At 41.7% G+C, this 22,443-nt stretch overlaps 2 protein-coding genes across 7 annotated transcripts in view; one reads left to right on the top strand and one right to left on the bottom strand.

Moving 5' to 3' along the window:
• Positions 1–9,583: 9,583 nt before the first annotated feature.
• Timm21 (translocase of inner mitochondrial membrane 21) lies at positions 9,584–18,061 on the bottom strand. Of its 2 annotated transcripts, XM_048419091.2 has the most exons (6): positions 17,429–18,061; positions 14,898–14,960; positions 14,715–14,812; positions 10,286–10,359; positions 10,098–10,203; positions 9,584–9,981 (listed from the first exon to the last, which is right to left on the bottom strand). In XM_048419091.2, exons 1-6 carry the CDS (start codon positions 17,721–17,723, stop codon positions 9,883–9,885), a joined length of 735 nt encoding a protein of 244 aa, XP_048275048.1. In that variant the 5' UTR covers positions 17,724–18,061; the 3' UTR covers positions 9,584–9,882. The 2 variants fall into 2 exon arrangements, with proteins under 2 accessions (XP_048275048.1, XP_048275049.1); XM_048419092.2 differs by lacking the exon at positions 14,898–14,960.
• A 369-nt stretch (positions 18,062–18,430) lies between these two features.
• Fbxo15 (F-box protein 15) overlaps positions 18,431–22,443 on the top strand; it is a 55,239-nt gene continuing 51,226 nt past the window's right edge. For all 5 annotated transcript variants that reach the window (XM_085676345.2, XM_048419088.3, XM_085676346.2 and 2 more), the window contains exon 1: positions 18,431–18,697. In XM_085676345.2, the coding sequence (XP_085532471.1) occupies positions 18,570–18,697 (128 nt within the window). In that variant the 5' untranslated portion in view covers positions 18,431–18,569. The remainder of the gene's footprint in view (positions 18,698–22,443) is intronic.

Genomic DNA, 22,443 nt, shown 5'->3' with positions numbered 1-22,443 from the left:
ACAAGCGCTGCCTTTTGTCTGTTTCCGTGCACGCGCCCCCGCCCCCAGCTCACCCCATGCCCTCTCGCTGCAAGTTTTCCCTTGCCCTCCAGTGCCCAGAGCAAACAACACTGTGTCCTCTGTCACTACGCATTGGCTTCGTTGTTCCCCTAGGGCAGCGTCCCTTTTCTCTGGCTATTTTATCATTTCTTCTCTTCCCATATTCATCAGCTCAATTGTGACATCATATTTGGGTTTCTTTATTGTTTGTCCCCCTCTGTTCCTTGGATTTGTGGCTCACTGCTTTCACCGCATTTGGATTGTTTATTGACACAGTAGATTTTCCTCCTGCACTGTTTGTCTGTTCTCCAGGTTTCTAAGGTTTTGTATGTGAAACAATAGTCCTGTAGTCGGACTTTCCTTTGGGCCGCCAGCTCACAAATAATGCCAAGTTTGGCCTTAGCTTAGGCTTTTCTCACTAGCTCTCTAACTTAAATTAACCCATATTTTTATTATATTCTATCATATGGCTTTTACGTCTCTCCCATTCTGTGTGTCTGACTTGTTCCACGTCTCCACGGCATCTCCTCACGCCTCGAATTATCTCCTCCTCTTTCTTTCTCTCCCTGGAAATCACAGTTATACCTCCTGCCTAGCTATTGGCCGTTCAGCTTTTTTTATTACAACAATCACAGCAAATACACCTTCACACAGTGTACAAATACCCCACGACACAGTCTTATGGTAGAGTCCCCAATCTGTGCTGACATTGCTGACCCTTCTAAGTATGGAATTTGTTGGCGAATGCTGGGAGTTTGGGTAATGGTAGCATCTCAGATTCCAAAAGGAAGCTTACAGTTTGATGCCCTATACCTGCTCCTTTTCTGTTGCCTACTTCCGAGTCATCTGATCCCATTCATCTGTTCAGTTGTTAAGTCGGACACATTAAAGAAGCACATCCCAAATTGTTTTGCTAGTGATTATTTTTTGAGGGAGGAGGATATGTATGTATCCTTCACTCTAGGTATTAGCTGTGGGGAAGGGAGGTGTATGATCAAATAAATTTGAGATAGTTTTTCTTCCAAGTCCCCCAGATTCTGACAGTTACATAAATTGCTATAAAAGGATACTTAGGAACTCTGCCATTGAGAAACCATGATAACTTGGGAGTTAAAATATTATTCAACATTTTAAAAGATTACTTAACCATAAAATTCTTTTTTTAAAATATCAGAATCTAATAAAATCCATAAAACAAAATTTGAGAAATATCACAACTTTGGCTAAATGTCAGTTACCAGGCCTTATCAACTTTATTTCTTCATAGTTCTCAGATCTGGATCTCCCAAATCTCCCCATTTCTTCATCTCATCCAAGGGCTACTGCAATGAAGGCTGTGAAGCTGTGCACTCTCCTGTGCTTCAGTTAGGACAGTGTACTGGTGGGCCGGCCAGTCATCTGCAGCCTGTTCTCTCTGTGTCCTTCTGTTAGTCCAGGGATGGAGCAGTCGCTCTCCTGGGAAGCTCCTCCCCTGTCATACTCTAGCGGCAATAACTCTTTCTTCTTTGGTTTTGCAGAGGTTGACCTGGAATTTTCTTCTGCTTTGCTCATTCCTTCCTTTATTTCTGTCCATCACAGGGCAATAGGACATATCCTTTTGTGATTGTGGGGCAGTTGGACCCATACTTTTGTTTTCCGCGTATTGAATGTTTGATATATGCAATACAGAAGATTATTTACATTGAAGAATTAATAGTCTTCCTCTGAGAGAGCGTCTCAACTCCCTTTGTAGAACAATGATAAAAATCACTCCTTATGAAAATCCTGCCTGTTTCCCAGTTTCCTCCTGTGTGTTTTATCTTCAAAATATTATACAAGCTAGTAGTTCTCAAATGGAATAAAGCTATAGCTGCTATTATTATCACAGCTTATAGATAAGGAACACAAAGGCAATTTATTTCTCTATAAATTGCCTCTCGCAGTGGGCAGCTCAGGTCATCTGAGGGTGAGCACAAAGGCTCAACCAAGAAGTTCTATCTTCTTTTAAGAAATGTTGAAGGTGACTTTGACCTATTCATTGCAAATAAGGAAAATAACTGGAAATAGTTTGAGAATGAAGTGAAGTCCTTGTTAACACTAGAAAAGTGAGCAGGATTCTCTGATACCCTCAACTGACCTCATGAAATTGCACCTTTCTGATTCTATGATTTCTTTCATGGATGAAATGTATCCTAAAAACTCAGTTCATCTGAAGAAGAAGGGGCACGAATGCATGGGACGTTTTCACAATGTTTTAGGGGAGAGCAGGAGAAGAGGCTGTGAAGTGGGAGCAGAAATGCCAGGGAGAGAGGTGCTCTAGAGAGTCAGCAATGGCGATGAAAGAGAGAAGGGGGCTCAGAGGGCAATGCACGGAGCTGCAGCCTGAGGGGTCCCAAAGACCTACTCAGAAATGGCGGTCTACGTTTCTGTGGGATGTGGGCTTCAGTGTGAGCTTATCTGTACTTGGAAATGTTTTGTATAGTTCTGAGCACTCCACACACACGCACCCAGGCACGCACACACACACACACGCACGCACGCATACTCTAATTCTCTAGCCTAGAACCTGAAAGTCTTCATATTCCCATTTTCATATGAGGGAAGCAAGATGTTTCATGTCTCCTAGAAGAAATGCCCTCAGGGAGTCAAATCAAGGACCCTTCAAGAGTTGGGTGCAATCAGGTCAAGAGGTCTCTTTGCTCCCTCACGTTCTACCACAAGAAGAGGTCTGGAGAGCTATAGATGCCTATGCCATCACCAATAAGAAACTTATACAAAAGTCCTAACCAATACTGTGGTTGTGGTGTTCCAGGACTGAAAAAGTTAGAAATGAAAAAAATCTCAATAATAACAAATGACACCATCATATTTGACAAGTATTGGAAAGAACATTTTCATCACTGCTCTGACAAAGAATAGGCATTTAAAGGTCTGCTTATGTGATTTGAAACTACCTGAAAGGATATTGCATGATGCTGATGGATTATCACGTTTCAGTTATCTATAGGCTAAATACAAAGTGCCATCAATAACTGCGGTCTTTGATTTGATAAGTTTGTTTCCCATCTGAATTTTTACTAAATTAAATCCATAGAATTTCTTGGTAGTCCATCACACACAGTAGTGATGTGGGATGTCCTTCTGTATATGTGTTGCTTTAATTGGATAATGAATAAAGCTGTTTCATCCAATGGCTTAACAGAGTAAAGCCAGGCAGGAAATCTGACCGAGATATAGAGAGAGTAGGCAGAGTCAGGGAGATGCCATGCTGTAGGGCCCTGTCTTCCCTGTTCCTCGAGGCCGAAGCACAGGATGCAAGAATTGTTTACACTAACCAGTCTAGCTTCCCCTGCTCATTCTGCCAGCCGGAGGGAATTAGTTCAAAGTCTTGTTTCTGTCATTGCTATGATAATTTCACCTGCTAAGGAAGGTCCTCACAGGCGCCCTAAATCTCCTCCCATCTGTCTGTCAGGGTTCCCAGCTCGATACCCCTTACATGGAGGCTCCAGCTGCTAGCGCCATGCGGCCAACACCCCTCTTCTCACTCTCAGGTAGGAGGGGGCTCTCGTCCTGTTACCTCCAAGTATATAAGCCTACGTGTGCTGAATAAAGTTGACATTTACCCTTTGGGCAAATGATCCGGTCTCTCTGTGTGTTCTGTGTCTGTTTTCAACTCCTAGGATATTGATCCAGACTCGCGGTTCTGTACGGGAAGCGCGCCCTGTACCGGAGAGTGAGGTTCCACAGATAAGCGCAGGACACCATGCAGCTGCTGAAGGAGAAAGACACCTGCCAGAACCTTTCTGGTAAGCCACAGCCTCATGGCAACACACAGGTTAATAGAAATGGGTTAATTTAAGATATAAGAGCTAGCTAGAAATATACCTGAGTCATCAGCCAAACAGTATTGTAATTAATGTAGTTTCTGTGTGATTATTCGGGTCTAGGCAGCCGAAAAATGATTGCACAGTCTCCATTTACACAGTAGCCCAAGGTTTCTGGGAAAACAGCTGATGTCCACCTTTCTGGGCTAAAGACAAGTGGTTCTGTAAGGTTCATGTGGAAATCAATACATGTTCCTTCCATGTTTATGCTAGAGGAGAAAGCCATGTGCCTCCCTCAGCATTTATATGTAAAAATGATGCTGATGAGTAAACTTAAGGAAGTGAATAGCCTGCCACAGCAAGGGAGTGGAAATAAGGTGCTACAGGTCTGAGTCCCCTTCGGACTGGAGTATTGCGATCGGTCTGACCCCTGTGGTTCATTGTGTCATCCCTCTGTGCATGATAGATGCAGCTGTTGGTAGTAGCTGCAGGAACTAAAGACAGAGTCTTGTAGTTGATGCATCTGGTGTTTACAAATAGGCTTAGTGTTAATATGCTTTCTATTGCTTAACCAGATAAATCTCTCAGATCCCAAGGTAATATCTGGCATCGGTGCATGTTAAGTATCTTATGATGTATCTGGTTTTCTGTTCACTGTCTGAAACAGTTAATTGCAAATATCACACAGAAGGGAGAGTACAGAGAATGAGGAGAAGAGGTGGAAAGAAGAGAGAAGGGGCATTTTATCCTCTTGAGGTTGTTAGAACTAGGACTGTAAACTAGAGAAGCACTGACTATTCCCACTGCAGGCTGGGTGAGCGCTTTGGAAATGGGGGTGTCAGTGGAAGAGGGGGCAGAGTACTCAGCAAATCTTCCATCTTAAGGGCAAGTTGAAGTATACTTTTTATCCCTGCACTCATATGCATCATTATCTTGTTAGGGCTTCTATTGCTGAGAAGAAACATCATGACCATGGCAACTCTTATAAAGGAAAACATTTCATTACTGTTGGCTTGCAGTTCAGAGGTTCATCCCATTATCATCATGGTAGGGAGCATGGCAGCATGCCGGCAGACATGGTGCTGGACAAGTAGCTGAGAGTTCTAAATCTGGATCTCGAGGCAGCAGGAAGCGAAAGTGAGACACTGGACTTGGCTTGAGCTTCTGAAACCTCAAAGCTGATCCCCAGGGACACACTTTCTCCATCAGAGACATTTACTCCAACAAAGCCATACTTCCTAACAGTACTTCTCGCTGAGCCTATTGGGGCCACTTTCACGCCAACCACCACAATCACATAGCACATGATGAAAAGCAAAGTGGGGCCATGAGGACACTCAAGACAGTCCACAGGGAGATGAACGGCAGATGTGCTCACTTGATATATACAGCCCTATAGGGTTTTTGAGACATCATCTTTCTGTGAAGCCCCATCTATCCTGGAACTCACTATTTAGACCACCTGGCTCGGAACTTAGAGAGACTTAGCATAGATAAAAAGTATACTTCAACTTTCCTGTAAGATGGAAGGTTTGCTGAGGTACTCTGCCCCCTTTTCCCAAGGTTTGGTTTATATGAACGCTGCCTCTGTCTACCAAGTTTTGACTTTTATATCTATACTCTGATTGTAGCTTAGCTGCACACCTACACTATTCCCAGTGCGGTAAAATACATTTCTTTCCAAATCATAAAACCATTATATTTAAAAGTAAATTTAAAAGAAAAGACATTTCTTTTAAATGGGAACAAAATATAGGAGCTCTAGTCGGTAAATGGAACCAGAGTCTACTGGGGAGTTCAAATAACTGTTTGGTCTGATGTCTTTTTTCCCTGGAATCTCGTTTGCTGTAGTGAAGACTAAGTGACCTCACAGGGCGGTTATTCCTCATTCCACTGTGGCTGCCTAGGCTGACTCTCTGGAGATGGGTGTTTCCTTGCCCCATTTCTTCTCCTGGCATTGGTTCAACTTTCTAGAAACATTCGAGTTACACTGTTTGGGTTATTAATTTCTTTTACTCAGGCAGACTTAATTTTGGGAAGGGCAAGACTGCATACACTTTTGCAGTCTTCTATTTTTTAATGCCTAGAATATTTATATCTCAGCTGCATCTTCAGCCACCCTTTGACTGATATGGTATTTGGATACTAGGATATTAAGCATCTCTACAGTTTGGATGTAACTAGACAGCTTTCAGAATCTGTTACCCATCCAAATACTACATAACTATAGGTAAAACCATTCAAAAAGACATCTTCTCTACATATGACACAAGGGATGAGGGTTGTGCACGCCTGGGTGCTGGCTCTTGCTGGAGCAGCTCTGTGTGGTCTCCTCCGGCCTAAAAATGTTCTGTGAGGTAGATTCTGCGTTGAGAATAAGATGAGGGAGTGAAATGTGGAGAAGATAAGAAACATTAGAGGATTTGAAAACTGTCCAGGCCTGGGTTCAAATCCCTTTTCTAAAGTCTTACTGGGGATGACCCACTACTGCAGTGTGGCTCACTGAGAAGTATGTCCACACTGCAATACCTGGGTCTTGAGAATATTACCCTAAAATGCAAAACAAAAACAAAAACAAAAACAAAAACGGGGAAAGGAACTTCAGAGAGCATATTGGTTCTGTGCCATATGGTATGCCTTTAATTCTATTGTATGAATTCTTTAGACACACAGAACAAAAGCCATCAACAGAGGTGTTTAGAGAGATAAGATGGAGGTTGGGGTTGGTGTGATACAGCCACAGGACCAAGAACCCAGGGTCACTAGTGTGGAAGAGGCAGGAAGGAATTTCCAGAGAAGGCATGCCCATCCGACCCCTGATGCTGGACTTCTGGCTAATGGAGTTGTGAAACAAAAGTTTGTCTCTTTAAACCACCTCCTTTTCAGGACCTTGCTGTGGCAGCCCCAGGACGTGTACTTTACCACACACCTCTGCTCCCTTCTAGCCCAGACGCCCAGTGCTCTTCAGGCTTCACTCCTCGGAAATCTGCTTGGTCTGAAGAGTCACAGAACCTCAGTTGTATTCACAGAGAGTAGCTAGGGTTCAGGGCCTTCAGGAACGCCTTGCTCCTGAAGGTTGTGAGAGGTGAAGGGGCCTGGCTGGCTTCCAGCAAAGGTTTCAGGAGTCCTTTGATACAGCAACCTTAAAGGACATGTTTTCAGGATCAAAAGGCTAAGCAGTTCTGCACGTGTTTCCCCAGGAGCATGTGGGACACAGCAAAAGGATGCAGTATGGGATTGTGGTAGCTGGACGATATTTAAACCCCCCAAGGGATAGATGGAGACGTCTCATCTAAAGACTCAACTTTGAAGGGGCCATTATTGAGAACCCAAACCTCTGGCTCCAGCCAGGTGTGGACAATGAGGACCTTGAGCCAGAATACTTTGGGATCTCGATGAGAGTACTGTTGTACGATCGTTTAAACACGTTTCCAGCTAGGAGGGAGTGGATAAATTTTACTTCCATTAGATATATGATGGATCAGTTTTAAAAAATTTTATGATTCTTTGGGATGTTTATAAACACACACACACACACACACACACACACACACACACACACACACACACACACACACACACTTTCCTGTGGCTCTATATAAGAACCATAAGCAGATATTCTGCTTTTGAAAAAAATATTTTTTTTTGTGTGTGTGTATAAAAGCAACTTGATCAGCTCAGAAATTAAAGGACATGGGCATAAAGTGGGAAGTATACAGAAAAAGGGACGGTTTTAAACCAGATTCCAGGGTGCCATACCTATGTGGCTGACGTCAGCTTTCTTTATCCAGGAAGGCTGAATAGTCTCCAGAAAGAGCAGGGCTACTTTTCTGCTTTTTTGTTTTTGTTTTGTTTTGTTTAAGATGAAGCACAGAACTTTCTCAGCTTGTTACTTATTTCAGTAAAGGTTTGTAACAACACTGACACTGAGTGTTCTACCGAGAAGCCCAGGAAAAGCTGGTTAACTGGTGAAGTCTAAATGAAGAGCCTACTTCTCCACTTACCGTGAGAAACCAGGTAAGACAAGAGCTCTGTTGTGATATTTTCAGTAAATGTGAAAGTTTTCTGATAGAAATCACTTAAAACTTGGAGTGGTGGTTTGTACTTGTAATTCCAGAATTCTCAGAGAGACCAAAGACAGGCAGATCAAGAGTTTAAGGCTAGCCAGTTCTATTTAGTGAGACATCACCTTTTATTATTATCATTAATTTTTTCATTTATTTTACACACCGACCAGCTTCCGTCCCGCCTCTCTTCTTGTTCCTCCACTCCATCCCTACTTTCAGCCTCTCATCCCATCTACCCACGTCCCAATTCACTTTTTTATTTCTCTTCTGAAAGGGGCAGGCCTCCCATGAGCATCAACACAGCAGGCACAGCAACTTGAGGCAGGACCAGGCTCCTCCCCTGCATCAAGGCTCGGTAAGGCAACCATCATGGTGGACAGGTTCCCAAAAGCCAGTTAAGCTCCAGGGACAGATCCTGATCCCACTGCTGGGGGCTCCACAGACAGGTCAAGTTACACAACTGTCACACACATGCAGAGGGCTTACGTGGGTCCCATGCAGGCTCTCTAGCTGGCAAGACACCATTTTAAGGAAAAAAAGTTTGAAAATAGTTGAGACAAAGTCGTTTAAGTAAAAAAAAAAAATCAGGTAACTAAAGCAAGGAGATAAACTAAGTTGGACAGATGGGTACTCCCTCTGCTAAATAAGTTAATCATCTCAAGAACACATCTAAAATCTCTCACCAGCCATTCCAAAGGTGGAAGAAACACATGCCAGGAAGCCCTCCTGAGGATAAGAAGGCTCCTACATCTGTCCAGTGCACAGAACACTTGTTTATATAATCAAGACTTCCAAGAGGAGACCTTTTTAAAAAACATACCCAGAAAATACTTCAAATAGAACAGGCCACTTATTTTTTTTGTGTGTTTTGATATATTTGGACAAGTCAAATTAAGAGACTTTTCTTGTAAAATATACATACTTGTAAGATGCTTGAATGACCCTCCTGCATGTTCACTCAGTTCCCTTAAGAGTTCCACTCTTGTTTTGGAAATATCAGCCTTATGTTCTGAGAGGCAGGGCTGGGATATCCACAGCGCATCAGTTCTGCAACTCCTGCTCAGTCTCCCTGCGCACAGAGGGAGGTCTGACAGGTAGACCTGGGCTGGCTCCTGTGTCTATCAGCAAAGGTGGAGTGAGCCATTACCCTGATCATGGGCTGTGCACTCTCCTCTGTGCACAGTGCCCTCAGCTCACGAGGTGGACACAGATTGAGCCCCAAGATCACGAGTGTATGCCAGCTTCCCACAGTGTATTTGTCATCTGGTTTTACTACTGTTCTTAAATAGTTTCACATGCATGTAAGTCCCGGTCTCTGGCCTCCATCTTTGGAGGCCCTGTTCCTGTGCCTGCCAAAGCTTGACCCCCACCCCCAGTCTATTTAAACTGCTCCCCTCTCGGGTGGTCGGTGGTTGTCTTTGCGGATTTCTGGTTTCCCTCAGGGCCACCCAAGAGCGCAGAAATCCTGTTAAACCTGGACCTCCTTTAATTTGGCTTGTTGTCATTTGGCTTGATTGGGATTTTTGTGTTGGTAGAGAGCTCACGTTAGGAAAAATTTATAACAATGCTTATCTCAATCAGATTCTAAAGTATATGAAAATGCTTTTGACATCTTTCTGTTAGTTTCATCTTTACTTTTTAGGCTATAGAAAAAACCAAACAATACCAAAAAACTTAAAATACTGGCACTTTTATTGATGTGGTATATAAATTTCAGTAACAAAATTTTCTTATGAACATAGCTGAAATACTGTCATGATTGGCAATTTGATATGATATTGTAAAATTTGCTACATTTCACGATTTTCACAAGAAAAATCTGAGTCTGGTTTGTCCAAACTCATGAACTCTCACTTTCTGCGTGACATACTTTTTATTCTTATTTTTCTGAACAGATTCTGAGAGAGTTGTGAAGAGCACAGTGTGATGAATCCCCTTATCCCTGCAGAAGGCAGTGGGTTGGCTTGATTCTTCTAACTCTCTTGGGAACGATTATCTTCAATGATGATAGATCTCATAGGAGTCACTGTCACATATACGTATCGAAATTCAAATTGGCCACTCTGTGGGTTCTGAAAAACACGCAGAAGTTATTACCTTTCCCAGAGCTTTGGCAGCACTACGCTCAGAGCCACGTACCCACGTACCCACATACAGTGGCCCCGTGACCCGAAAAGGGCGGGCGTACCTCTTCCACTTCTGCATGCACGGTTCCTTGCCTCCCTGGTTCAGAGCCCTCAATGTAGAATTTCACACGGATGCGCTTTAGCCCATTTTTTACATATTCAACAAAACTGTCAAGAAAACATAAAGATGCCATCCAAGTTCCTTTTATTTAAAGTTTATCCTAGAGTTCTCCCAGGGACACTGTATTACCTGACATGCTGTCTCCGCCCACGTCTTGACATTTCCCCATAGCCTTTCAGAGGCTCGCCAAACACGCTAATCACCTGCAGAACAGAGACCATGCTTCCTTAGCGTGACTCTTTTCATGGCTCCTATATAATAACTAGTTTCTGAAAATCAAGTGATGCATTGTTTGCACATTCCCAGTGATTTTACGGAGAAAAAAAATCAGCATGGTGAAGCCCCTTTACAAAAATGGTGATTCAAACAAGAAAGCTAGAAGTAAAAGGACATTATGTAAAAATTATAGTGTAAATAAGGAAATAACTCAAGCACAGGGACAGAAATGGGTCACTCTGCTGTAGCTTGAGAATGATACAGGCTGAGGTGAACCTGTCCCCTCTCCTTACAAGAAACAAAATAAACCAAAGTATTGAGATATTTCTCTATAACACTCACTTTGGAAGACAAAATGGACAGGCATTTGAAATGAAATTATTTGGTGTCAAGTATTAAAGGCTGTGAGGTAAAAATAAATTTTAAAGCCTTAAGCACAGTGAGGAAAAAATATCAATAATGTCGCTGCTAGAGTAAACATGCAAATCTTTTCTTCCTAATGAGAAAATTCACTTGATGTAGAAAGTTTTCATTTAATTTTCAAAGCAAATACAACACAAATAGAATATCAGATGATATTGCTGAGTGTCCCTTTTACTGCAAGCATACATGAAAAGGAAGGTATAAGTACCAGATACCTAAAACCTCTGTAGCACGAATAATAAAAACCAGACATAGATATTGGGGTTCAAGCAGAAGACCAGAAATAAGAAACTACTAGAGAGGCCTTTTAACTCTCCCAAATATTCAGAATGAATGGGCAAGATCCTGTCTCCACGAATCCTCAGACTCCACTTAGAACTCCAGTGAGTTCCTGCCTCTTCCCGTTTATCTTCTTCTCTCCACCCAGCCATATTGCTGTCTCCACCTCCATAGTGCTGGGATTAAAGGTGTGTGCCACCACTACCTGGCCTCTAGTAGCTTAGCTTTGCATTATGATCTTCAGGCAAGCTTTATTTATTACAATACAAATAAAATTACCAGCAAATTTCCCCTTTTTTGTTTAAAATAAAAAGGCTATAACTAATATAAAAACTATACATAATAAATAAAATAACCATATACACATATACAGGTAATAAGTACAGCAACAATGTCTAGTCCATTAGCATTTGACAAATTCAGTGAAATTACTTCATATCTATCCTATCTTGGTGAGTCCAAAGTCTTGTACCTAATTTACTTTCTATCATAAAACTTGCTTTCTGCATCTGGTAAACATAGAAAACTATAAAGATCTCTTCTTCAACTCCCTCAGACATCCAAGAAAGAAATATTATCTGTGTAAGCAGGAAGTGCAAGCAAGCAACTTCCAAAAAATGTGAGAAATGACAAAAACAGCTGGCTGCCTGTACAGTCACTGATAATTCCTCTACAATGTTGTGGCATCCATTTTCACCCTGCAGGCCTAGTATATAGAAGACTTTTCTGAAGGGCTGTCCTTCCTTGTCTTGACGATATTTGGCAGTCAATTTTTTTTTGTCTTGCTTGTCCAATTACAATAGCATACTGTCAGCAGTCAAGGCAAGGGCATTTTCTTGCCCAGTGGCTTACTTTTGCCACAAAGAAAATAAACTCCTTGTGGAGTTTCTTCAATGCCCATCATCTTCTCTGAAGTAGATTGGTGCTGCCAGCAGATGTCTCATTGTCAAAAAAGATAGAGTCTGATACTAAAATATACTAAATGCCATATTCTATAGATCTCTGAAGTGTTTGAAGATGACCTATTTAGACATATTTATATATCTATTTGACCTGAAAACACACCTACTGTGAGTATAAGTTGGACTGTAATAGGTGATTAACTACTAACCTGCATTTCCTTATTACCCTAAACAGTTGGTAATAGTAACTTTCAAGAACTAGAAATATGCATTACATGGTTAAATAAGTTGTATAGGTATAATACCTTGAACAAGACTAAAACATGTATGTATGTTTCAACAAAATTAATCCCAAATTTGTATACCATATACAAAAGTCTAATCTAAGGTAAAAAATTTAAAACTAGTAGTTGCTTTTAAAAAGTATAGATTCAATAATCTACCTTTTAACTTATCATATCTATATTCTTGCTTTTTTCTTTTCAGAGTAGATTCAATAATCTACCATTTTATCCTATCATATCTGTATCCCCCTTTTTCTTTACAAATCAAGAATCTTGAATCTTATCTTCTTTGCTTTGATCTTTTCCTGACCATGACCAGTAACAACTTGTAATCAATTGCCTTAAATAATGACAAATATCCATAACCCAATGAAAAACCAAAAGCCATCCACCCCTTTTCTTGGGAATGTGGGCATCATGTTCTTAAATTTACTTCCTGCTTTCTGGGGGCAACGGTATCTTTAGGGGTTCCTGAAAAGAAAAATATAGACTAACTGTCAAGTTCTGGGAGAAGTAGCTGTATCATTTGTTGTCCATTCTGTGTAATGGGAAAATTCAAGGCTTGTCTTGGTCCTGCCTAGAGTAGTCTGTAAGACTGGATCATCTCAGCGAGCTACCTAGAAACTGTTCTGAGCATGTCACACTCCAAAGCTGATCTTTAGGTGGTGTTTTCAGTTAAGTGATGTTATCATAGTCCTGGAGGAGTTGTAGTTGTGGGGCCCCATCTTTCTTCTGGAGACTTCAAAGGCTGCTGTTAGGTGTGCTCATGGTTCACTGCAGCAAAATGATAGAAACTCAAACCCAAAACCATGTACAGGAAGGTAGAGGAAACCTTTCCCTAGAATTAGTACTCTATATGATCATTAATATCATGACAAAAAGTTATAATTTTATAAAATTTATACCTTAAGAAAAGCTGTTAAAGAGTCAATATAAAACCAAAGGATTGTGAGATTAGTGGCAATAAAGTAGTCCTTAAGTATTTGTTTTTCTTTGTCCCATATCAGGTGGCTCTTCTTACATGAAACAGATTTTTGGATTACTTTAATAAGCATGCTTGAGCTTAGAGGAGAGAGTCCCATTCCAACTCCAAAGTCAGCTTTCATCTTTAATTAAGATGAGACTACAGAAGACCATTTGCATTACTTGTCTGGAGAAAATAGCAGAAACAAACATTTGGAAGATTTATGAAATTTTATACTGGTGGAAATATGATATACTAATAGGCCAATTTACTAATTCTCTAGGATCCTTTTTTCTGGACGGTTTGTCCTTTTTCTTCACATATCTCACTTGTGCTCTTCAGACTCCTTAACTAGATAAATAACAAAACCCTTCCCCAACCCTAATTTTGGGGAGATTATCTTTTGGCAAGTTATATGTGATCAAATAAAAAGCATTTCTTGGTTTTATATGTTAGTTTAGATTAAACAGTTTGATGAACTATCATCTCTTCTAATTAAGAGATTAATTATTATTGACATTATATGATCAATATTATCATATTACAAATAATATGGTAATTAATTATTATTATCTCTTGTTCAAATCAAATTTTTATCAATTTTGATGCTACTCATAGCTTTTCTTCTCCCGTGGAAACAAAATCAAAACCCCTTTCCCAATATAACACATGTCCTGACTTCTATTCTGAGGTCAGTACATCTTTAATGTATCTCGGGTGATTTAATTTTGCAGTTTTTATGCTATCCAGTGTCTCTCTGCAGCTGCTGTTCCTTTCTCATTAGCATTTAGAAAATTCAAAGTTAATAAAGTGTTAGGAAATCAGTTTCTGGGGGCCTTTATTATCTCTTTCTGTTTACTTAACACATCCTTTAGAATTTGATTTGATCTTTCTATAACTGCCTGCCCTGTAGGATTATTTGGTATATCTGTAATATGTTTTATATTACAATAAGCAAGAAACCATTTCATTTTCTTAGAGACATATGCTGAAGCATGGTTTGTCTTTATTATGTATACCCATGATGGCCATAACTTCTAGCAAGTATGTGATTACTGAATCAGCCTTTTCCAAACTTGAAGCAGTTGCCCATTGAAAACCTGAATAGGTATCAATGGTAGTGCACATATTTTAATTTTCCAAATTCTACAAAATGGAACACATCCATCTGCCATATTTCATTCTCTTGGCTACACTTCTTCTCAGTCTTCCCCTCTGTGGTTGAGGACACAAAACGAAAAATGCCACAGACCACCAGCTTCTGAAGCATCCACCCTGAGGCAGAGGCATTCAATACCTATGAAGAACTGACACTGATCACTGGCACAGCTGTGAGGACAACATACGTAGTGAGCTCTGAGTGCCAAGCCAAAGTGAGTCACTGCACAAGGACCTAGCAACACACAGGCAACCCAAGCAGCCCATCGTATGCCATTACTGCAGACGTGATGCATTCCTGCTCCCCAACACCTTCTCATCAGGGAACTAACCTCAGGATTTGCTCTGCATTTTCCTAAGGCTTTCCCATAGATGATATTAGGACTGGATGAAGAAAACAGTTCTTTGAAAACCGTATATAACAAGCCACCTGAAAAAGCAGAGAGAAAGATGAAGCACAGCCATGGGGTGAGAGGCTGGGGAAAGGTATCCAGGCACTTGCTTGGCTTTGTGACCTGTAATGCTGACGCCGAAGAACACCACTATCAAGTAGCTGAAGTCTCTTCCAGCTTCTTTCACTGCAAAGAAAAATGTTGAAAGGTTACAGGTGTGTCTACAGTACCCTGGGGGCTCTGGGTGTTCCTAGCAGGTAGCATCTGGGGGTCAAGGCCCAATGGGACATTCTCAGCAGCTGATCTCAATGCTCCCGAGCTTTAGTGTTTCAAAAGAATCCCTTACCAAAGCACTAACCAGGCCTAGTCCCGCTTAACTTCCAAGAGCAGAAGAGATTGGGCTGTTCAGTGTGGCATGGCTGTACACAGGGCAGAGCAATCTGTGTACTTCTTTCACTGAGTAGCATAATGTTGATACTGTTTCCTTTCTTGTGGCATAAAACCCTTATCAGTCTCCAGAGTGAGAACAAACACAGATGCGGCAACATGGACAGAGGTCTACCCTGTCTGGATCAAGATTTAATCAACCTGACGATAAGGGAACAGAGGGATCCAAACGGAAGCAACTATTAACAGTTACTCCCTCACAGGTCCCCACTGATTGGTGCATAAAGTTAGTGAACGGAAATTGGAATTGGAAGGTAGTTGGCCAGTTGATCTATGAATCAAATAAACCTACAGAGACTGTCTCAGTTTTCTGCACTAAGTAAGAACATGTGGATTAAAAAGAAGACTGGGGAGCTGTTGGAGGGAGAAGGCTGCATGTTTGTCCCGGCTGCTCAGAACTGAAATAATCACACAGAAACTGTATTAATTAAAACACTGCTTGGCCCATTAGCTCTAACTTCTTATTGGCTAACTCTTACATCTTAGCAAGACAGAAGGACCTCCCACATCAGGGAGCTAAGATAATCAATCAAGATGTATTGTGTATATAGACACATTATTTACATAAGTGCATGTTATGTGTGAAAAGCTACATCATCACAGTGTACTTTTTCACGGATGCTGAGAACATTTACATCTTTGGTACATTTACAGGTTAGTATAGTCACATTAGGAACCCAGATTTCTCTAACTTCAGTCCTTAAAAAATGAGGAAATCAAAAATTTAGCAGGTGGTATTTTTCCTGCACTTTTTTTCCTCATATGTACAGTAAAATACTAGAATAAAACCACTCATTTAAAGGTAGTATTTACTGAAATGTACTTTTGGGTTTTAGTACTGGTTGTTAACCTGAACTGTGTTCAGGTGGCTGGAGAGACGGCTCAGAGGTTGAGGGTATTTGCTGCTCTTGCAAACAACTGCAGTTTAGTTCCCAGCACCCACATCTGGTGGCTCACAGTTGCCTGTAACTCCAGGTTCAGAGATCTGACAAGCTTTCCTGGCTTCCATGTCTGCCTACATTAATGTACACACAGACACACGTTAAAAAAAAATCTTTTGAAAAGAAAAGAAAATAGAAATATTGCATCTTGCCAGGCAGTGGTGGCACATGCTTTTAATCCCAGCACTCGGGAGGCAGAGGCAGGCGAATCTCTGTGAGGTGGAGGCCAGCATGGTCTATGTGAGTTCCAGGACAGGTACCAAAGATACACAGAGAAACCCTGTCTTGGGAGAAAAAAAAGAAAAAGATATATTACATTGTATCTACAAAAATTTATATAATTCATGGGATTGATCTAAACAGTAATTGCTTCGCACACCCAATCTCCTTACTAGGCTCTGAGGCTGCGGTCTGCAATGACAAGCTCTATTCCATTATCCATAATGTCATAAACTACATGTCAACAGACACCGCCATGTGAGGCCCCAAGTTGAAAGCGCAATAACAGTTAGACTAAGACATAGCCATAATTGTTCTTGCGTTCCAAATCAGGCAATTGGCCTGAACAACCCAAAATTCTATTCCTCCCAACACTCAGTCCTGACAGGAAATTTCTAATTCAAGCACCAATAGCTATGTAATATCTACTGTGCGTAAAGCTGTGAATATTACACAATCTGCTAAGTTTTAAAAATTCCTGTTAAATATTACATTGTAGCTTTCTTCATTCTTCTGACTTTTTTGACTCAATATTCTCACATGAGACCCCCATTCCTTGTTTCTGCAGTCCTCTGTCTCTGTTACTGAACGACAAAACACTTTATTGATTGACAATAATATCACTTCCTATTTATCCACTCACTTACTATTCCCAATGTAATAATTATACCAAATTCAAGATCAGTTTTCAAAACAGTTATGAAGTTGTGAAAACTGCGGATCGATTGACACTGCTTGCTTGTAAACTATATGTTTAATAATTCTTTTAATTATTTTAATCTGTATAATTCCCCTATCCCACCTTTAGATGTGAACCAGGCATGAAATGGTATTTGGAAGGTTTTGGCAGGTTAGCTGGGAGGCAGGCCTTCACTGAAGTAGTATCTACCTGTATGTATGTATGTATGTATGTATGTATATACTCTATCTGTTTACCTTTCTGAGACATTGAGAGGCCGGTTTCCCCTCTCTGATTTCTGTGAACAGACACATGCTATGTATGTATGTACGTATGTATGTATGTATGTTTACACTCTATCTGTTTACCTTTCTGAGACATTGAGAGACCGGTTTCCCCTCTCTGATTTCCGTGAACAGACACTTGCTTGCTGCTGTCCTCTTTCTCTTTCTGGGGGTCTGGTCCTTGGGTCCAGAAGGTTTTCCGGGTGAACCCAGGCACGGTTCTAGGATGCACCGTTTTCTTCTGCTCGAGAAGCCCCCACCTCAAGGGCTGAGTCTTCAAGCAAGCTTTGGTGTGCACAAAGTGTGGCAGCAACTGCCCGCCCAAACACCCGGGCAGCTTCTCCATATGCTGCACAACTCGTAGAAAAGCACAAAGCATGTTCACAAAAACCGCGGGGCTTCGGGATTGCCACTTCTAAAGCTTAGTAATCCACACACTCAAGTGAACGAGACATGAAATCTAATCATTCACATTCCGCAATGCGTTAGGTGGATATCAAGATGAAATATCTCCAAGAGGTTACGCACACCTTTCTGCCCTTTTTTTCCTCTCTTGAATCAAAACGCCCTATTTACCTTACTATTGACATTCACATCTTGCCCGCCATGCTTTCGCAAAGCAGCCTGGGAAGTCCCATGCGCCCTGGGAATCGCAGTTTAAGGATTTCACTTTTTCTCGTGTAACCACAGAGAAGGGAAGGCAGGATGGACTACATCTCCCACAAGGCACGGAGAAAGCCGCAGTCCAGGAGGCGCTCCCTGACGCCTCTGCGCGGATCCCTGCGCGTGCGCTCAGTGTTTTTACGGCCGGCAGAGACGGGGACGTTAATGACTGCTTGGTTTCATCGGGAGCTTGCAGATTCCGACTGGTTGTGAATTGAGTCTTCTCAAGGCCTCTCTACAGAGGACTGTCAACTGAGAAGTCCGTGTCATGGGTTTGCCATAATTATGAGAAAGGGACAATTTTAGTGTGTCCGTTTCCTTTCTAGAAATCAGCTGACAAACGTAGGAGAACCGAGCCACAGGCCAATGGCCCCGCGCTGTGACCGGCGAACCCTCATCGGCATGGCGGGGTGGCAAAGACGCCAACCCGGAAGCGCCCGGACGCCGTTCCGGACGCAAAGGCGGAGCTGTCCACCGGGAAACTCCACCCACGTCCGCGCGAGCCTGGCCTTCGTCTTGCGCACGCGCGAGGGGCGGTTCCTCACTTCGGCGCTGGGTCTCCATGGCGACCGGACGCGGCCAGATGCCGCTGTCGGGACGTTTCGGACAACAGGCGCTGCGCGAGTCCCTGCACGGTGATGGCTTTGCCCGGGACAGCGCGGGGGCGGCCGCGGGGCGCTCCCTGTACAGGTGATGCTCGGGGCACGCGGGTGGGCCTCCCTTCGGAATTCCATCCCGCTGCTCTTTCCAGAATATTTTCATTGGTCCCAGTCTGGCATGTGACTGTTGTTTCTTGTTTTAATTTTTTAACGCGGGAAATATCATTAAGAACGATAAAAAGAAACCTCCATCCTGAAAAACTAGAGTACCTCAAGTTAGGACACAAGTAGAGGTGCTTTCTAAGGAGGTAATAAGTATTACTAAGCCTTCCATCCGTTTATTGATTTGCCCCGTGGTTAGGCTCTATGGAGACTTCCAACAGCTGGAAGACTGCAGCAGCGCACATGTAAAGACAGGTGAAGACCTGCGTTTTAGAGATTCTAGAATGAGAATCAGCTTTTTCTATGGCCCTGTAACATGGAATAGAATGGATTCATCGAAACCCAGTGCTAAGGAGGTGTTTCTTGCCATCGGGACGGTCTCGAGACTTTCCTCGGCGTTTTTGTGCACCTCTCCCACCAAGCCAAGAAGTTTTCTAGACAGCCACATCTTGTTATGCAGCCCCGTTGTAGTTTGCTGCATTCCTAGTAACTGTTAGAGCCTGCACGGTGACTGTTCCGTCCTCAAGGTCGGTTTTCTGTTTCTCTCGAGGAGTACCTCTAAGCCAGAGGATATTCGTCTCTCTCATAGTGAGAGAGACTAAAGTTTACACATGGGGGAAAGGCCTCTCGGAAATCTTTATTCACCCAAATAAGTACCTTAGTTAACTTGCTTCCTTGTGCGCTGTTTCCAGCACTGTACCGTCGTCACTCGTGAGATCGCTGTGGAGGGATGATGCTAAGAATTTGCTTTTCTTCTGAGACAGGGTCTTTCTATGTAGCCCTAGCTGTCCTGAAACTCACTGAAAACAGCCTGCCTCCACCTCCCAAGTGCTGAGATTAGAAGTGTGTACCCCCACGCCTGGCAAGAATTTACACTCTTGAGGATTTTCATTTTATTCCTGAGGCTTCTTGATGTATAGATGCAGCAGTCAAGTACATGCTTTTAAAGCACACAGATATCTTTGTGTAGGCATAAATAACCTGTTAATGGGTTATGTCAACTACTTAGGTACCGTGACCCCAACTCCAGAGCCCTGTCCTTTGTCCTTCCTATGTCCCCATTCTACCATTTCAGAAAGATGGCATTGTTATAATAGTTCTTGATTGAGTTCTCAAGATGCTGGACAAATAACGTTTGTGACAGAATGGTGACATTGTTTGCAAAAAGATGAGAAAGACTGGCCTTTAAGCTGGAAGGTTGAAGTTTGAGTTATTTTTCTTCTATTCCTCAACTTACTCTTTACATAGTGGTCTGCATGGGTGGGCAGGAAGAGTATTGTCAGAGTCTTTGACTTCTTTTTAAGCTGGGTGAGCCTTCTGGTAGGTCTATTTAAATAAAGTGCCTCTCATGATGGTGTGGGAACCTGCTCCCTCTCAGCCTGAGAATCTGACTGTGCTTTGAGAGGCAGTTATTAGCCCTGTTGTGGCGCCACACCTTTAATTCCAGCACTCGTGAGGCAGAAGCAGCTGATCTCCAAGTTCAAGACCAGCCTAGTCTACAGAGTGAGTTCCAGGACAGCTACGGCTACAAAGAGAATTAGCATATATAAACATTATGTACTGTAAGAAATACAACAGAATGCATGTCAAGTTTAGTTAATTTATATCTAGTCTGATTTATTTCACACTAAAATACAATTTAAAATTATTTTTACAAATGTCTTGCACTTATTCTAAGCTCTCAGGAAAAATGTTCACTCGAGATGTATTTAATGCTAATCCATTGTCATTCTGTCTGACCGTTTCTTTGTGTACTTGAGAAATGCTTCCAAACTAAACAGTGGGTTTGACATAGAGCTGTTTGAAGATATGTGTTCAGTTCACCGATTGTTTAGTGGACTGGCCCATTTACAATGCCAAGTCAGTTTCAGGAAGAAATGGAGATGTGCTTTTCAGTTATGCCAAAATTAGACTGATAAATATTTGAAATGGTAAAAAGAACTCCAAAAGGGTTGTCAGGAGAATCTTGGGAATCTTGGGGGATGTTCCTCTTCTAGCTTGGGACTACAATATCTTTTTAATTATCTAGTTGGAGTCTTGGTTGTCTTTTCTATGAAATGAGGGGAAGGGATCTTTTTTGAGCTTTTCTTTTCTTTTCTTTTTTTTTTTTTTTGAGTCAGGCTATGTCTGTATAGCTCAGGCTGTCCTGGAACTAGCTCTTGTAGACCAGGCTGGCCTTGAACTCACAGAGATCCCCTGCTTCTGCCTCTCGAGTGTCAGGATTAAAAGATTGCACCATCAATGTTCAGTAAGAGAGTCTTTTTTAAAAGTAGATAGAAGAAAGTCATTAGAATGGAGCTGCACCATTTTAAGAAGTGTTAAAAAACATGTCTGTAATAAAATACCCTTGCTTTTCTTGTAAATATAGGATGCAGTAAGTTTTAAAGCATTTAATACATTCCTTTGTACAGAATATGTCATTAAGATGTATCTGAAGAATAAACTGGTAAATAAGCTGTAGTAAATGTTTTAGTCAAATACAGGCATCTTGGTATCAGATTAGGGAAAAACCCTTGGTACCTTTTTCCTTTCTCAATAACTGGTGCCAGAAAGTACCTACCTGCCTAATCATTACTTAATTGTTTAGGTAGCGAAACATCTTGATTTTGAGGATGTCATAATACACATTAACTACAGGTTTTGCACACATACTTAGAAAAGAGATAACTGTTCATTTCATGAGATTTGCTCAGCAAGTGAATTAGCCTTGGTGCTTTGAGCTGGACATTTTTTTGGGGGAATTATCAGAGCACATTTTCTTGAGTTAAAGCGTATTTCTAGAAATGGAATTCTGACTTTAAAAAATGTGTTTAGATATTAATCCAAATACGCCTTGGGAACCAGGTTGATCCTAAAGGTGGTTAGGCATTGGTGAGTGAGAAATGGGTAATATGTACTCTATATTGTACCTTAAATAGCATGCAGGGTGTGGGGTGTATCAGCAACTGATGTGTGTATGTTGTATATTGCTCAAAGAAGTAGCTTCTAGGGATTTCCAAGAAAAATGAAATATTCACTAAGAGTACTCATCGGGGCTACTTCCTAAAAATGGGATCTGTATGGTGCCAGAGAATTGTCTGTATTCTGTCAGTTATGTTTTAAATAAACGCTGTTTGGCCAGGCAGGAGGTTTAGGTGGGAAAACTAGACAGAAAGTGGAAATGATGCGAGGAGAGCAGGAGAATTCTGGGGAGGAGGAAGCTGATTCCACTCTCTCCTGCCCAGATCACCGAAGCAGCAGGATGTGAGCTGCCCCACTGAAAAAGGTACTGAGCCACATGGCTAACATAGATCAGAAAAATGGGTTAATCAAGATGTGAGAGTTAGCCAGTAAGGCCCCACTCATGTTACATCTGTGGACTGTGACTTCCTCTTGTTTCAGATCTCCTCCAGTCTGCTAGCGAGCATCTGTTAGTTGAGGACTTACCCAATTCAGACTTGTTTTAGGAACTTTGAAAGAGTATATTTATGTCATCACATCTAAAAAGCTGTTAATTATGAGATGCATTGTTTTATGTATCTCTAAAAACATAGCCAATTAAATATAATTTATTGACTATAAGGTGTTAAAATGTGGGAAACTTTCGGATAGACGTCCTTCTGTGCCTAACTAAAGATAGTTAAACCAAAGGTTAACTAAAGGATAGTCAATACTATCCTTTGAAACTGATTTGAA

Source organism: Myodes glareolus, chromosome 13, assembly GCF_982192425.1.
Source record: "Myodes glareolus chromosome 13, mMyoGla1.1, whole genome shotgun sequence".
Classification (NCBI taxonomy): Eukaryota; Metazoa; Chordata; class Mammalia; order Rodentia; family Cricetidae; genus Myodes; species Myodes glareolus.
This window is presented reverse-complemented; position numbering and strand designations above follow the sequence as displayed.